At 44.7% G+C, this 16,535-nt stretch overlaps 1 protein-coding gene across 1 annotated transcript; it reads left to right on the top strand.

Moving 5' to 3' along the window:
• The first annotated feature begins 13,900 nt into the window (after positions 1 to 13,900).
• On the top strand, positions 13,901 to 15,882 carry ZFP42 (ZFP42 zinc finger protein). Its single transcript, XM_021939052.2, has one exon. It carries the CDS (start codon positions 14,599 to 14,601, stop codon positions 15,574 to 15,576), a length of 978 nt encoding a protein of 325 aa, XP_021794744.1. The 5' UTR covers positions 13,901 to 14,598; the 3' UTR covers positions 15,577 to 15,882.
• Positions 15,883 to 16,535: the final 653 nt, after the last annotated feature.

The raw sequence follows: 16,535 nt of genomic DNA, 5'->3' as shown, positions 1-16,535 counted from the left end.
TGCAGAAAATCCGCTGAAACTGAGGTCCCTCCCTGTTAGTTCACGATAGGCATAGTCCTCTGAGCCTGTTTGCCCCTCTCTTGCATTCTGATTTACTGCTCGCTCCTCACTTAACTCCTCCTTTGTCCTTTGCGGTTCACAGACTGCACTTGTAAACCGGGTAATTCGAGTCTGATCCTGGGCTGCCCTCTCTTCTACCTATACTCATCCCCAACACTCAGGCTACTAATACCATCTATAATGAAAAGGGCCACAAAGAAAATAAGCCAAGGGGATATGGTAGAGATTGACTGAGTCAACTCAGGCACATCGGCCCCGATGTCATGCTTAAGCTGAGATCAGAATGCTTAGAATAATCTGGGGCATAGAATTTCAGACAGAAGAGAGACAAATGCAAAAACCCTGTTGCCAGTTAGAAAGATGGATGTAGCTGGAGAAAATTCTGACATAGTTCATTAGTGCTGCACTGCATCGCCTTCCTGGGGATGCGACAGCACGGCATACCTGAAGAGCTGAGGGGTGCACTAGTTTTTAATATCAACTACATCACCTAAATCAACCTGTTCTAAAGCATATTTGGTGGATTCTTTTAGCTAAGAAAAAAAAAAAGATAAAATATTTAAGTTCCAAATCAAATACTGTTTGAGTCCCTGGTGCTCACATATTTACTCATATTGATCCATTTCTAATTACACACATAAACACATTCTTCAAACCTTTTCACTACCCACTAATTGGTTCCAACTCATAAGGAAAATCATAGATTTAAATCCTAAAATTTAAAAAAAACTATACATAACTGTGTGTCCCACAACTACTTATTTTATACTTTTTTCTTTGCCCAAATAAGGTGGCACCTGTATTATTTACATGCTGATATCATTTGTTCTCACCATTTCAAACATAATATAAAACAAGAACCAATTGTTCTACCATTTCCCTATTTAGATTACATATAGACCTTGTAAAATCTGGAGGATCCAATGTGACTTAATGGTATTTTCCTGGACAGATGTGCATTTTAAAGTATTGGTTTAAAATCCACATTATGGATATAAAAGACATCTAAAGGCTGATGATGTGATATAAAATACATTCCTAAAAGCCAAGGTAATTCCACGTAAGAAGCAATAACATTAAAGTTTCCAAAAGAAAGGCTTTCTTACAAGTAGTGATTATTGATTTGAGTCTTGTAAAAGGTATAAACTTGGAATGGGGGGGTGGTAAATTTTATAGAAAGGGTGGTATGAGCGAGGATATCCCAAGGCATAAATTATACTTTCTAGGCTAGAACTGGAATGAGATTGTGGAGTTTGTATCTGTGCATTAACCGTGTCCTAAATGCAAAATGGCATCCTGGATCAAATCCTAGAACAAATACAAAGTACATTAGTGGAAAAGCATGGTGAAGACCAAATAAAGTCTGGAGCTTGGTCGATAGGATTGCACCGTTGTTGATTCTGTATTTTGATAAATGTACATTGGTCGTGTAGGATGTTAACATTAGTGGAAGCTGGGTGAAGTATATATGGAAACTCTCTGTACTATCTTTGCAACTCCTCTATAAATCCAAAAGTATGTCAAAATAAGAAGTTAAAAAAAGACCACACCATCTGAGGTTGACTCAAAAGATTCTGAGGGAAAATTTGAGTGATGATCTAAAACAAGACAGAGCAAGCCCAGAAAATTTACTCCAGATAAGCCCAATTTTAGTAGGTTTGTCAGTACAAAGGCAAGGGATGTTTGGGGAAAGGGAGGCTATGGGAATAGTTGTCTTAGTCGGTTCAGGCTGCTATAACAAAATACTTTAATTTGAGTAATTTATATTTATTTATTTATTTATTTATTTTTGAGATGAAGTTTCCCTCTTGTCACCCAGGCTGGAGTGCAATGGCACAATCTCGGCTCACCGCAACCTCCGCCTCCTGAGTTCAAGCGATTCTTCTGCCTCAGCCTCCTGAGTAGCTCAGACTCCTGAGTAGCTGAGACTACAGGCACGCACCACCAAGCCCGGCTAATTTTTTGTATTTTCAGTAGAGACAGGGTTTCTCCATGTTGGCCAGGCTGGTCTCGAACTCCTGACCTCAGGTGATCCACCTGCCTTGGCATCCCAAAGTGCTAGGATTACAGGCATGAGCCACAGCCTCTAGCCAAGTAGTTTTTAAACAACAGAAATGTATGGCTTATAATTCTGGAGGCTGAGAAGTCCAAGATCAAGGGGCCAGCAGATTTGGTGTCTGGCGAGGGCCCACTCCTCACAGATGGTGACTTCTGTGTGTCCTCACAAGGTATAGGGGAAAAGGGCTCCCCCGTGCCTCCTTTATAAGGACAACAATTCCATTCACCAGGGCAGAGCACTCATGACCTAACTGCTTACCAAAGGCCACACCTCTTGATACCATCACATCGAGGCAGGTTTCAATGCATGACTTTTGGAGGGACACAAACAGGTAAACCATAGCAACAGTCCATTCTTAAAAAGAAGAAAAAAATCTGGCCCAGCGTGGTGGCTCATACCTGTAAGCCCAACACTTTGGGAGGCCAAGGAGGGGGTATCACCTGAGGTCAGAAGTTCGAGACCAGCCTGACCAACATGCGAAACCCCGTCTCTACTAAAAATACAAAATTAGCTAGGTGTGGTAGTGCATGCCTGTAATCCCAGCTACTCAGGAGACTGAGGCAGGAGAATCAATTGAACCTGGGAGGCAGAGGTTGCCGTGAGCCAAGATGGCGCCATTGCACGCCAGCCTGGGCAACAAGAGCGAAACTCCATCTCAAAAAAAAAAAAAAAGAAGGAAAAATCTTATGAAACTGCCAAACATAGCATTAACAAATCACTGTCAAACTCTGAAGAGAATCTGGGGTCTAAAAAGCAACCTTTAGGCCCTATACTTAGACCCACTGCTAAATGCTCACAGATGATGAAATAAGACAATATTTATATGGTTATAGCTTTCATCTAAACGGCACAAAATTTTTGAAAATATACAACAGTATGATGACGTCTCATTCTTCTCAATGTGAAGTATCAAAAAGCTTCCATTTAGATTTTAGATTCCACTTAGATTGGTTTTTGAAAAGCAGAGTTAAATACGCCTTTTAAAAATCATACTCTACTAAGATATCAAATTCCAAGTAGAAATATACATTACGGACTGGCAGGTTATTATTTTTTTCCACAGAAATTCTAAAAATATGTTTAACAAGCTCTTTAGGCCAGGCATGGTGGCTCATGCCTGTAATCCCAGCACTTTGGGAGGCCAAGGCAGGTGGACCACAAGGTCAGGAGACCAAGACCATCCTGACTAACACAGTGAAACCCCGTCTCTACTAAAAATACAAAAAATTAGCTGGGTGTGGTGACGGGTGCCTGTAGTCCCAGCTACTCGGGAGGCTGAGGCAGGAGAATCGCTTGAACCCAGGAGGTGGGGAGGCGGAGGTCGTAGTGAGCTGAGATTGTGCCACTGCACTCCAGCCCGGCGACAGAGCAAGACTCCGTCAAAAAAAAAAACAAAAAACACACAAGCTCTTTAAACAATTGACTGAACTTGGCAAATTAGCTTTACCTTTACATTTTGTATCAGGATAGCAAGATTTGGGTTCTAAACTCTGCTCTGTAAACTAATACCTAGAGGGCTTTGAATAAGGCACTTGTCACTACTGACTTCCCATTTCATCCATAAAGTGGATAATAACAATTCCTAAGGTGCCATCAAGATCAAACAAGTATGTAAAAAGGCATTACAAATGACAGCCAATAATAATGGGAGAGATTTTTTAAATGAAAAACACAACTACAGAGTTTGCAAAATACCCTAAAATGTAAAATATTTTATTAGACCACAGTGACGCATCTCAAAGGAGGAAGAACAGTTGGGTTCTTTTTGCTGTTGTTTTTGTTTCGTTGTTTTGTTCGTTTTTGGAGACGGAGTCTCGCTCTGTTGCCCAGGCTGGAGTGCAGTGGCGCGATCTCAGCTCACTGCATTCTTCCCCTCCCAGGTTCAAGTGATTCTCCTGCCTCAGCCTCTGAGTAGCTGGGACCACAGGCACCCACCACCACACCCGGCTTTTTTTTTTTTTTTTTTTGTATTTTAGTAGAGATGGGGTTTCACCATGTTGCCCAGGCTGGTCTCCAACTCCTAAGCTTAGGCAATGCGCTGGCCTCGGCCTCCCAAAGTGCTAGGATTACAGGAGTGAGCCACCACGCCCAGCCGACACTTGGGTTCTAATCTGAGTTTAGACACTTATTCCTGAATAAAGTTTTTTTGTGCCTCAGGGTTATTTTAAAATGCAAATGAAATAATAATAATAATAATGACCATTTTAGAAATTTGATTTCAAGATAAAATAAGACTGTGCATGTATTCAATTAATATTAGCTAAATCAAATAGAAATAAACTGAAGCTCTAATAATGAAATAATGTTTTATAAGTTTAGGGTTAATAAGCATTTATAGATAAGGCATGTTTTCTTATAATATTCCGTTCCCAGGGCTCCTGGACTGAAGACTGAAGTTCTTCCCATGGTCTACAGGGTCCCAGAATCTGGGCCTGCATGGCCTCTCCACACTGGCCTCCACTCATCTCTCAGGTCCTTCCATAACTATTCCCTCTCCTGTCAGGGAGACTCCGCCCTCCACTCTGATTCCTGCTGATCAGGGAAACCTTCCCTAACTTCCGGGCTCTCCAACGTGGCTCCCATAGCACCACACACCTCTCCTTCATCGTGCTACTAACAGCTGCATTGTGACATTTACCAGCGTGATTATTTGGCTGGTATCCTCTGATTCTGTCTTTATTTATAATGTGGATATTTTGTTCACCATAAATTTTTGCATTGATTTTGATTCTTTTATATGCCAGGTTAAAAATATTACTAACACTGAATACCGAGGGTTTGTTTTTATTTTTTTTCCGCACCCCTCAAATTTGCTGCAGACCAGTGAGTTACTCACCTCAATCTAGTTCTTACCCTGCTGTTCTGACCCGGCCATTCCGCATTCAAACCCCAGGAGGCCAGGAATACTTATCCACTGGGGCCTAGAACCTTTGTCTGTCTAGGGGAGAAACTCAAATCTCTATAGAGTGAATTAATGCATATTTACAGTTTTTGCATTTTAAGGGTTTTAAGGAAAATATTGATTTGTAACACAGATAAAATGGTCGAAATACAAGTTTTTTAAGTGACCAGGATGGTACTGGCAGAAGAATCACTATGACTAAAATTCCAGCAATCGACAACATTTTTTCTATGCACACCCTCTTTGTGGTCAATTTCAAGAGACAGCCCACTTCTGTTTCACAGTTTAATTGGTTCTCGAGCTCATTTAGGATAAATTAAATTTCCTTGGAGCTGAGTTCATATCACAACAGATGAGTTCATTCGTTTTGGTTTACTTCTTAGGCCCACGGAAAGGAAAGCTAAATGATAATGGCAGCAAAAATAATCTATGGAAGAGGTGGAATGTGAAATGTTAAATTAGATTTTCTAAACATGCTGTCTCTAATTCCCAAACAGAGCCACACCCAAGCGACCAAATGGAATCAGTGGTAGCGGAGGGGATTATAAGTCAATCTAGTTTATGGCATGCCCTGTGTGAATGGTTAAGGGAGTGATAACGGGTGGTTTCTGATAACCCAAAGAAAGGATCCTCTCCTTGCACTAAGTGTGTGTATTTCCATCTAGTGAGGAAAAGGGCTTTCAAAGACGTCATCACTTAAAGGCTTACAAAGAAGGTTCTGTTCAAGATTCTTCGGTTCATTTAAGTATTTCTTATTGAAACACAAATGTTAACATTTTTATCTCTAAGGGGAAAAAAAAAGGTTGGTGGAAACCTGATCTGAGAATTTGCCCCTGTCGTTTCTAAAGAGACCACAGCAAGGCGCCATAGAGACACGAGGAGGGAAGTTGAGGGCAGTCGTTCTGACTGGTAAACAGGCCTTCTGACCCTTGTCTGTAAATAATATATTCTAAGGTAAGGAACTAAGGAAGCTTTATTGAAATCGGATTTCAAAGGGAGGGGTCCTGCTATGCCTACTAGAAGAGATCAGGGAAAAATAAATATCTCCTTAATTGAAAATTATATTTTATTGGCCATGCGCAGTGTCTCACGCCTGTAATCCCAGCACTTTGGGAGGCCGAGATGGGTGGATCACCTGAGGTCGGAGTTTGAGACCAGCCTGACCAACATGGAGAAACCCCGTCTCCACTAAAAATACAAAATTAGCCGGGCTTGGTGGTGCATGCCTGTAATCCCAGCTACTCGGGAGGCTGAGGCAGGAGAATCACTTGAACCCAGGAGGCAGAGGTTGCAGTGAGCTGAGACCGTGCCATTGCACTCCAGCGTGGGCGACAGAGAAAGACTCCGTCTCAAAAAAGAAAACAAAAACAAAAAGAAAGAAAATTATATTTTATTGGCCAACTTCAAAATTGAAGCTTATTCAGAAATAGACTTAAAAAAAAACAACAACAAAGAAAAAAACGGTGGAGAACTGCCCCCAGATATATATGCAGAAAAGCTTCAAGTCAACGTTTAGGAGGTTTTTAAATATCGGTCTGGGTTTTGTTCTAATGGTATGGGTGTACTTACCCGAACTATTACATTTCACTAGACTGTAGCCAATGGTGGGCAGTGATGACCGCTGCGTTCTGAGTGAGTTGTGTTGCCTTTAGCAGTACAGTCACATTAATGGACAGGAAAAGGAAAAAGAAAACAAAGACGCAGTAATACTTTATCTGCGACTGGAGGTAGGACAGGGTGGGAAAGGTGTGGGGGTGTATGTTCGAGTCAACCTCTATTTCTGGGGGTAAAAACTACCTCCACCGCTTGATTTTCACTTCCCCGACCTGCAAGAGCGTTAATGTTTTGTTTTGTTCTTTATTGAGACGGAGTCTCGCCCTATCACCCAGGCTGGAGTGCAGTGGCACGATCTGGGCTCACTGCAACCTCCGCCTCCCGGGTTCAAGCGATTCTCCTGCCTCAGCCTCCCGAATAGCTGGGATTACAGGCGCACACCATCATGTCCGGCTAATTTTTGTATTTTTTGGTAGAGACGGGGGTTTCGCCATGTTGGCCAGGCTGGTCTCGAACTCCTGACCTCAGGTGACTCCCCGCCCCCCCGCCCCGGCCTCGGCCTCCCAAAGTGCTGGGACGACGACAGGCGTGAGCCACCGCGTCCGGCCTAAAAGCGTAAATGTGATTACACCTACGCGTATTTGTTCAACAGACATTTATTGAGTGTTCACCACGTGCTAATGCGGGGTGTCTGGGCTCGGGAGGGGCTGCCACGTGGCGGATGCGCAGTGCCCGGCGGCCGGGCTGAGGGGTGAACGCGGAGACCAGGGGGCCCCGGGCTGAGGGTTTGCGTGCGGGCCGGGTGCCTGGGGGCCCCGGGCTGAGAGTGAGCGCGCCGCCCCGGTGCCAGGCGGCTCCCGGCAGAAGGTGAGCGCGCGGGCCAGGGGGCTCCAGGACGGCGCCCCGGGGCGGGGCGGGCCACGCCCTCCCTAACCCTGGCGGAGCTGAAGGGTTGGCGTAGCCTGATTAGACCGCGTCAGTCCGGAGGGTGGGTCTTGGGAGGGGGCGCAGGGCAGTCCACGTTTCCACCGCAGTTTCTCCTTTGTTTTACGTTTGGAAGGAGTTGGCATTGAAAATAGCAGAGCGCTTCGCGGTAACAGGGGTGAGTCTTGTCTCGTGGAACTTTTTTCCAATGGGGAAAAGGGGGATGTGTAGATCACTACTTGGAATGTGTGCGTCAAAAGGGATAGAAAGTCACGGAGAGGAAGCGTGTTCTCATCCTGGGACCAGGGGAGCCGGCCTCGCCGGGAGACTTCTAGCCTTCGCCCTGCGGTGACCCGTGGCTGGCCACTGGCTGGCCACTGACCTCAAACTTTGAAAACGGGCAGATGGGAGAAGTAATACACTCTCAATAAAGCGAGTGTCTGGCGGTGATTTCCTAAATTGCATTTTTTATTTTGTTTCAAAACTTCCTGTAAATATGTTTCTTTACAATATCTGGCTAGGTCTTTTTTATATTAACATGCTTATATTGTGATCAAGACACCAGCCTCTTCCCTTTCTTCTCCACTTATCTCTGGAGATGGCAATACCCTCTACTCAAATTACTCTAGCAAAAAATGTAGGAGACTCCTTTTTTTGTTTTTGTTAGTTTGTTTGTTTTTGAGACAGTCTCGCTCTGTTGCCAGGCTGGAGTGCGAGATGGGGGTTTCATCATGTTGGTCAGGCTGGTCTCGAACTCCTGAGCTCAGGAGATCCGCCCACCTCAGCCTCCTCCCAGAGTGCTGGGATTACAGGCGTGAGCCACCGCGCCCGGCGAGACTCTTTCTTGATTCCTGTTTCGCGTCCGCCCTTCATCCAATCCACCAGCGAGCTGGAGGCAGGGGGTGGTTCTTCTGCTTTCCCGCTCTCCCTGCATTTCATCTGCTCTGCCACCGTCTGCTCCAAACCACTAGCAGCCCTTCCCGGGATTCCCAAATCTAATACGTTTTTCTGTTCTCCCCAAATCCATTCTCCATGCAGCTGCCCGGCCCATCTTTTAACCTAAGAAAGCGTGCAGTTCGCTTGTTGGAAACGCCGTAATGGTTTCCATGGGTCCTGGAATGAAATGCAAATGGTCCCGGGGCGCACAGTCAGCCCAGCCGCCTGGGCCGCGTCCCAGCCCCCACCTTCCTGCCCGCCGTATCTGCAGGGAGCATTGAGCGTGGCCTCCTTCCCCCGCAGCCCCGGGAGCCGCCGGCAGCCTGGAACCCGCAGCCGTCGCTGGTCTCTTCCCAGCGCCGGGCACGTTTCCTCCTGCCCGCATCTGGCTCCGGTGTCCCCTCTGTGGGGGCCTGTGCCAGACATTCAGGATCAAGATGGCGTGCTCGGTTACTTCCCCGCTCCTACTCTTCTTTTTTATTGAGACGGAGTTTTGCTTGTCGCGCAGGCTGGAGTGCAATGGCGCGATCTCCGCTCACTGCAACCTCCGCCACCACGCCCGGCTAGTTTTTCTTTATTTTTAGTAGAGACGGGGTTTCACCATATTGGCCAGGCTGGTCTAGAGCTCCTGACCTCATGATCCGCGCCGCCTCGACCTCCCAAAGTGCTGAGATTACAAGCGTGAGCCACCTCTCCCCACCCCCCCACCCTGCCACGCTTTTTAATAGCGTTTTTCTCAATCTGAAGTTTTTTTGTTTATTTGACTCTTAATGCCGGTCCCACACCAAACTGTGTGTTAACGAGGAACTTTGTACCTTCTTCCCTAAATTCAGCACCTAGAACAATGTTTGCTACTAAATGTTTGTCAAATGATTGAATAAGTAAAGGATGCGCCCCTGGAAGTACTTGTGCCCCAGTTTGCGAAATAGAAAATTAAGTGTTGATTTAATATGAAGATTTTGTCCACATCCGCTTTTACCGGTATATTTTCCATGTACAGTCAAGTTCCACGTACGGACGTTTCAGTCAATGGGCAACCCCATGCACTGTGGTCCCATAAGATTATAAAAGAGCTAAAAATTTCCTATGGCCTAGTGACATCTTGATGATCCTGAATTTGTGTAGGCCTAGGCTGCTGTGTGTGTTTGTCTCTTGGTTTTTAACGTAAAAGTTTTTAAAGGCTAAAATAATTTGAACAGACAAAATCGCATAAAATAACATAAAAAATATTTTTGCACAGCTGAAAAAATGTGTTTGTGTTTTAAGCTAAGTGTTATTACAAAAGAGTCAGGAAGTTTGCACATTTTAAAGTTTATAAAGTTAAAGAGAGTCTGGGCGCGGTGGCTCACGCCTATAATCCCAGCACTTTGGGAGGCTGTGGCGGGCGGATCGCCTGAGGTCGGTAGTTCCAGACCGGCCTGACCAACATGGAGAAACCCCATCTCTACTAAAAATACAAAATTAGCTGGGCGTGGTGACGCATGCCTGTAATCCCAGCTACTCAGGAGGCTGAGGCAGGAGAATTGGTTGGACCCGGGAGGTGGAGGTTGGGGTGAGCCAAGATCACACTATTGCACTCCAGCCTGGGCAACAAGAGGGAAATTCTGTCTCTAAATAAATAAATAAATTGAAAAAGTTACAGTAAGCTAAGGTTAATTTATTATTCGAGAAAGACACATTTTAAAATAAGTTTTAAAATTTGCCTAAGTGTGCAGTGCTTATAAAGCCTACAGTTGTCTACAGTGGTGGCCCAGGCCTTCATTCACTCAACACTCACTCACTGACTCACCCAGAGCCACTGCCGGTACTGTGAGCTCCATTATGGATATGTACCTACACAGGTGCACCACTTTTTATCTTTTGTGCAGTATTTCTTCTATTTAGATATGTTTATATGCACAAATACTTACTGTTGTGTTACAGTGGCCTGCAGTACTCAGAACTGGAACCTGCTGTGCAGATTTTCCGCCTAGGAGCAACGGGCCCTACCGTGTAACCTGGGTGTGTCCCAGGCTACGCCATTCAGGTCTGCGCAGCTGCACTCTGATGTTCACAGATGACACAGCAACCTAAAGATACATTTCTCAGAACATATTCCTGTCTTTGAGTGATACATGACTAGTTTTTTCTGCTGACAGAAATTGGCTTGCCATATAAATAGTTTTCTTATAAATTAATTAATTACCATTTCAATTTTATATGTCATCCTCACAAGCTTGTCTATTGCTATGAGAAATAGCATAATGCTTGGAGATCTGACAAGTAAGAATTTAGCTTAGACAGGTGAGGACCATACTTGAATCTTGGTAAATTCATAAAGAAAACACTCTCTTAGGAGATGCCTTTTTTTTTCTAAGACAAGGTCTCATTCTGTCACCCAGGTTGCGGTGCAGTGATGTGATCTCAGCTCACTGCAACCCCTGCCTCCCAGGCTCCAGCGATTCTCCCCCGTCAGCCTCCTGAAGAGCTGGGACCACCAGCGCATTTGGCAAGCCCATCCCACTCACCACCTCCCTTGGGAATTCAGACCTAACCATCGCGGAGCTGAAGTGTAGGCGTAGTCTGATTAGACTCATGTTTTTTTGTATGTTTGTTTGTTTAGTTTTTTTTTTTTTTTTTTTTTTTGTAAAGATGGAGTTTCACCATTTTGCTGAGGCTGATCGCCAACTCCTGGGCTCAAGGGATCCGCCCACCTCAGCCTCCCAAAGTGCCGGGATTACAGGCATGAGCCACCATGCCTGGCCTTGGGAAGTTCCTTTCTATGTAACACCTTGCATCATTAACAGCCAGCTTTTTTGAAACTTCTACATTAAGTTGCCTAAACTCTCAACTAAATTCCTAGTGAAGTAATTGTATAGGGTTGTTAAATCAGAGATCAACAGCACAATGACTAATGCATACTCATGATTTCATCTCACTAGACAAATGTACTGAGGCTGGAGCCTGTGTGAACAGAACGGAAGAGGCCTTCGCTGTCGTAGAGCTCACAGTCTAGCAGGTAAGACAGACTTTAAGCAAGGGACACCAGAGCTCTGATGAGTGTGAAATAGGAAGCTAGGGGAACGCTTAGCTCTGGGACTCAACTGAGTGAAGAATGCAGGGAAGCCTGCCTGAGGAGGTGATGCTTCCACATCTGAAGTATGGGTGGGAAGCAAGCCTCTGTGTGTGTGTTGGAGGATGGGCAGTATTTTCGTGAGAAAAAAGAACATTTGTAATGGACTGATCTGACGCTTTATTGGAGAAAGTTTATTATGTCTGAATAGTGAAATACAAGAGCTAGAGAAGGCAAGAGGTGAACTTGAAGAGAAAAGCAGCAGTCAATTACAGTTACAGGTTGAGCACTTTTTATCCAAAATGCTTGGGACCAGAAGTAGTATGGACATCAGATTTTTTTGAATGTTTGAGTATTTGCAAAATACCCAACATGAGCATCCCAAGTCCGAAAATTCAAAATCCAAAATGCTCCAATGAGAATTTCCTTCAAGTGTCATGGTGGCACTCATAAAGATTTCATACTTTGAGCCTTTCAGATCTTGGATTTTCAGATTTGAGATGCACAAGCTGTTTTTTAAATGGACTAACTGGGGAGCGCAGCTCTGTGTTTCATCCTAGTAATTACTCTCCAAAGGTGCTAATATTGTGCTTCATAAATACTTTTGAATCTCCCTGGTTAATTTCACCTTTTTATTTTTATTTGTTTTCTTTTTTCTTTTCTTTTCTTTTTTTTTAAGAGAGAGTCGCCCTATTGTCCAGGCTGGAGTGCAGTGGCACAATCTTGGCTCACTGCCTCCTCCGCCTCCCAGGCTCAAGTGATCTCCTGCCTCAGCCTCTGGAGTAGCTGGGATTACAGGTGTGCACCACCACATCCAGTTAATTTCTTGTATTTTTGGTAGAGACAGGGTTTCGCCATGTTGGCCAGGCGGGTCTTAAACTCCTGACCTCAGGTGATCCGCCAGCCTTGTGCTCCCAAAGTGCTGGCATTACAGGCGTGAGTCACCACACCCAGCCCTAATTTCACCTTTTTAAAGGACACAGGCTGGGTGCCGTGGCTCACACCTGTAATCCCAGCACTTTGGGAGGCTGAGGTGAGCAGATCACCTGAGGTCAGGAGTTCGAGACCAGCCTGGTCAACATGATGAAATCCTGTATCTACTAAAAAATATACAAATTAGCTGGGCGTGGTGGCGGGCACCTGTCTATAATCCTAGCTGCTCAGGAGGCTGAGGCAGGAGAATCACTTGAACCCGGGAGGCGGAGGTTGCAGTGAGCTGAGATCGTGCCACTGCACTCCAGCCTAGGCAGCAAGAGCAAAACTCCATCTCAAAATAAAATAAAATACACCAAAAATAATAGTATTAGTAGCATTTAACATATATATTACATATTTTTAATACATTTTAAGAAATCTTAAACTCTTCCCTTACAGTTGGAACACATTTTGTTTTTATTATATGTATTTGCTTTTTACCAAAAGTAAATGACATGCTTCTGTTGAGGTGTTTTGTTTTGTTTTGTTTTTTTAAGTATTTTCAAGCTGTTAATCGTCATCCGACAACTTTTACCTCTGCCTCTTTTTTAGAAACATATAATTTTTCTTCCTACAGAAAGACACGAGGATGATAAACAGGGAGATCTTTTATCAGGCACACAGTTGTAACATTATGCAAGAGACTTTCATAATAGAAGCAATAACATATTCATGCTATACCTTTTATAATGTCATTGCTGTTAGATTTTTAAGGAAATGATGGGAAACTCTTCAGGGCCAAGCTACCCTGTGCCTTTATTTTGGCATGAATTCCTAAAAGGTGGGAGCACCATGAATTTCATGTGTCTTATTTCCTGGATCCCCGTCTTCTAGAACAATGAGTGGGCACACAATGGCCATGGGCCAGTCTCCCTGTTCTATTGGAACACAGCCAACCTCATTCCTTTGTGTGTTACCTGACTGCTTCTGTGCTCCAGTACAGCGGCAAGGCTGAATAGTTTCAACAGACACCACAGGACCCACAAAGCTAAAATCTGGCCCTTTGCAGAAAAGGTTTACCACCCTGGTCTAGAAAGAACCTGGCATGTAGCAGGATCCAACATATTACTTGTAGAATGAATGAAAAGGTAATAAAATAACACGAGCTCACATCGCAGTCAGCATTTGCTGTGCACCATAATCTGTGCTAAGCACTTCGCATGCATTATTTAATTTGAATTTCATAACAGTATTACATAAGAAAACAAGAATAGGGCCGGGCGCGGTGGCTCACGCCTGTAATCCCAGCACTTGGGGAGGCCGAGGCGGGCGGATCACGAGGTCAGGAGTTCGAGACCAGCCTGACCAACATGGTGAAAACCCATCTCTACTAAAAATAGAAAGGGTAACCAGGTGTGGTGGCATGCGCCTGTAATCCCAGCTACTCAGGAGGCTGAGGCAAGGAGAATCACTTGAACCCAGGAGGTGGAGGTTACAATGAGCTGAGATCACGCCACTGCACTCCAGCCTGGGCGACAGAGTGAGACTCCGTCTCAAAAAGAAAAAAAAAGGAAAAGAAAGAAGACAATATTTTGCTCCCTCACCCGCTTCAGGCTTTCAACCAACTGCCACTTACCACCCCAGTGAAGGTTTGCCCAAGTGCCCTATTTAATATTGCAGGCTTCTGTTTCCTACCAGTCCCTTTGCTTACTCTTTCACACTTAGTCACCTTCTAACACGTGGCATACATTGCTTATTTTCTATACTCATGAGTATGTCTAGTCCATGGAGGCATAGATGTTTGTGTGCCTGTTTACTGATGTATCACAAACTGTGTAGCCTAAAGTAGAGCCAGCACATGGTCCTGACCAATGCATCTCAGGTGAGCAATTAGATATAGCGGGTTCCGATAACTTGTGGGAACACCTAGATAAGATCTGTTTATGACTCGTGTCTTACACAGAGCCCATTCTTGGTCGGTTGGTTAGTTTATCAGAGAAGATGGAAATGTATTCTTGGAAATAATGACTCCTAGGTCATTTTTTGACAGTAGCTCTGATACTGGAATCTATTTTAACTAAAGGTTATTATCATAAAGCAGGTGTTTGCTGAAGACAACTTACTCAGATCACTACTCCCTGGAGGTGGTTGATACATCCTGGTGTAAACCTTCAAGAAGGACACAGTCAGGAAAACATGAACCAGCAACTGAAGAAACGGGCCAAGACGAGACGCCAGAAAGGCCTAGGTGGCAGAGGCCCCGGCAGGGCTAAGCCCGGGCAAGGCAAGGCAAGCCAAGACCTGCAGGCGGAAATGGAGCCTGTCGGCACTGCGTGGGCCTTCTGTGGTGACCACGTGTGCTATGAGCCTGGCCCTCAGGCTGTTGGAGAGGACGATTTCTCAGACTGTTACATAGAATGCATCATAAGGGGTGAGTTTTCTCAACCCATCCTGGAAGAGGACTCACTTTTTGAGTCCTTGGAATACCTAAAGAAAGGATCAGAACAAGAGCTTTCTCAAAAGGTTCTCGAAGCAAGCTCCCTTCTTGAATGTTCTTTGCAATATATGAAAAAAGGGGCAAAGAAGGAGCTTCCTCAAAAGATAGTTGGAGAGAATTCGCTCGAGTATTCTGAGTACGTGACAGGCAAGAAGCTTCCGCCTGGAGGAATACCTGGCATTGACCTATCAGATCCTAAACAGCTCGCAGAATTTGCTAGAAAGAAGCCCCCCGTAAGTAAAGAATATGACAGTCTGAGTGCAATCGCTTGTCCTCAGAGTGGATGCAGTAAGAAGTTGAGGAACAGAGCTGCCCTGAAAAAGCATCTCCTCACTCATGGTCCCCGAGACCACATCTGTGCAGAATGCGGGAAAGCCTTCGTCGAGAGCTCGAAACTAAAAAGACATTTCCTGGTTCACACTGGAGAAAAACCGTTTCAGTGCACTTTTGAAGGGTGCGGAAAGCGCTTCTCCCTGGACTTCAATTTGCGTACGCATGTACGCATCCACACGGGGGAGAAACGGTTCGTGTGTCCCTTTGAAGGCTGTAACAGGAGGTTTACTCAGTCAAATAACCTGAAAGCCCACATCCTAACGCATGCAAATACGAACAAGAATGAACAAGACGGAGAGTGGTCCTCCAACAGGATACGCAGAAGAGTGATCAGTGATCAGTGACAAATCGGCCTCTTGATTATTGTTTCTAGGACGGAATTTTTAAATCAGTATTGCAGCCCCAAAAGCGGTTATAATTTGGTGTTTCTAAGATGCTCCCACACTTTGTGATACCGTTTTGAGAACATGGTGTATTTTTTTTCTTTTTTGTTTTATTTAGAACTTTGTATTCTTAAAATGTGCTTCCAGCAGGAAGGTCAGTGATAAATTGACTTCAAAAGCATGACCTTTAATATATTATCTGTTGGATTATTAGACGTAAGACTTATTTTCATGTACTATAAATATGAAAATAACTTTGAGTTTTAATTGTGTAGTTTTCATTTCTTAGTTTTTGCTTTTTAAATAAATACTTCAGCCAAGCATAGTGACTGATGCCTGTAATCCTAACGCTTTGTTGGGAGGCCAAAGCGGGAGGATAGTTTGAGGCCAGGAGTTCCAGACCAGCCTGGGTAACATAGTGAGATCCTGTCTCTGCAAAAAAAAAAAATTGTTTTTATTTGTATTTTTTTTTTATTATTTTTTTTTTAGTAGGCATCTGGCTCTGTCACCCAGGCTGGAGTGCAGTGGCGTGATCTCGGCTCACTGCAACCTCTGCCTCCCGAGTTCAAGGGATTCTCCTGCCTCAGCCTCCTGAGTAGCTGGGACTACAGGCGTACACCACCACATCTGGCTAATTTTTGTATTTTTTGTAGAGATGGGGTTTCACCATGTTGGCCAGGCTGGTCTTGAACTCCTCACCTCAGGTGATCTGCCCACTTTGGCCTCCCAAAGTGCTGGGACCATGTTGGCCAGGCTCGTCTCAAACTCCTGACCTCCAGTGATCCGCCCACCTCGGCCTCCCAAAGTGCTGGGATTACAGGTGTGAACCACTGCGCCCAGCTCCCCCAACACTTTTAAACTTAGCTAGGCCTGGTTGCACACACCTGTGTTCCCAGCTACTCAGGAAGCTGAAGCAGGAG

The sequence above is a fragment of the Papio anubis genome, chromosome 3 (assembly GCF_008728515.1).
Source record: "Papio anubis isolate 15944 chromosome 3, Panubis1.0, whole genome shotgun sequence".
Lineage (NCBI taxonomy): Eukaryota > Metazoa > Chordata > Mammalia > Primates > Cercopithecidae > Papio > Papio anubis.
Note: the sequence above shows the minus strand (reverse complement) of the source record. Positions and strands in the feature narration are given on the sequence as shown.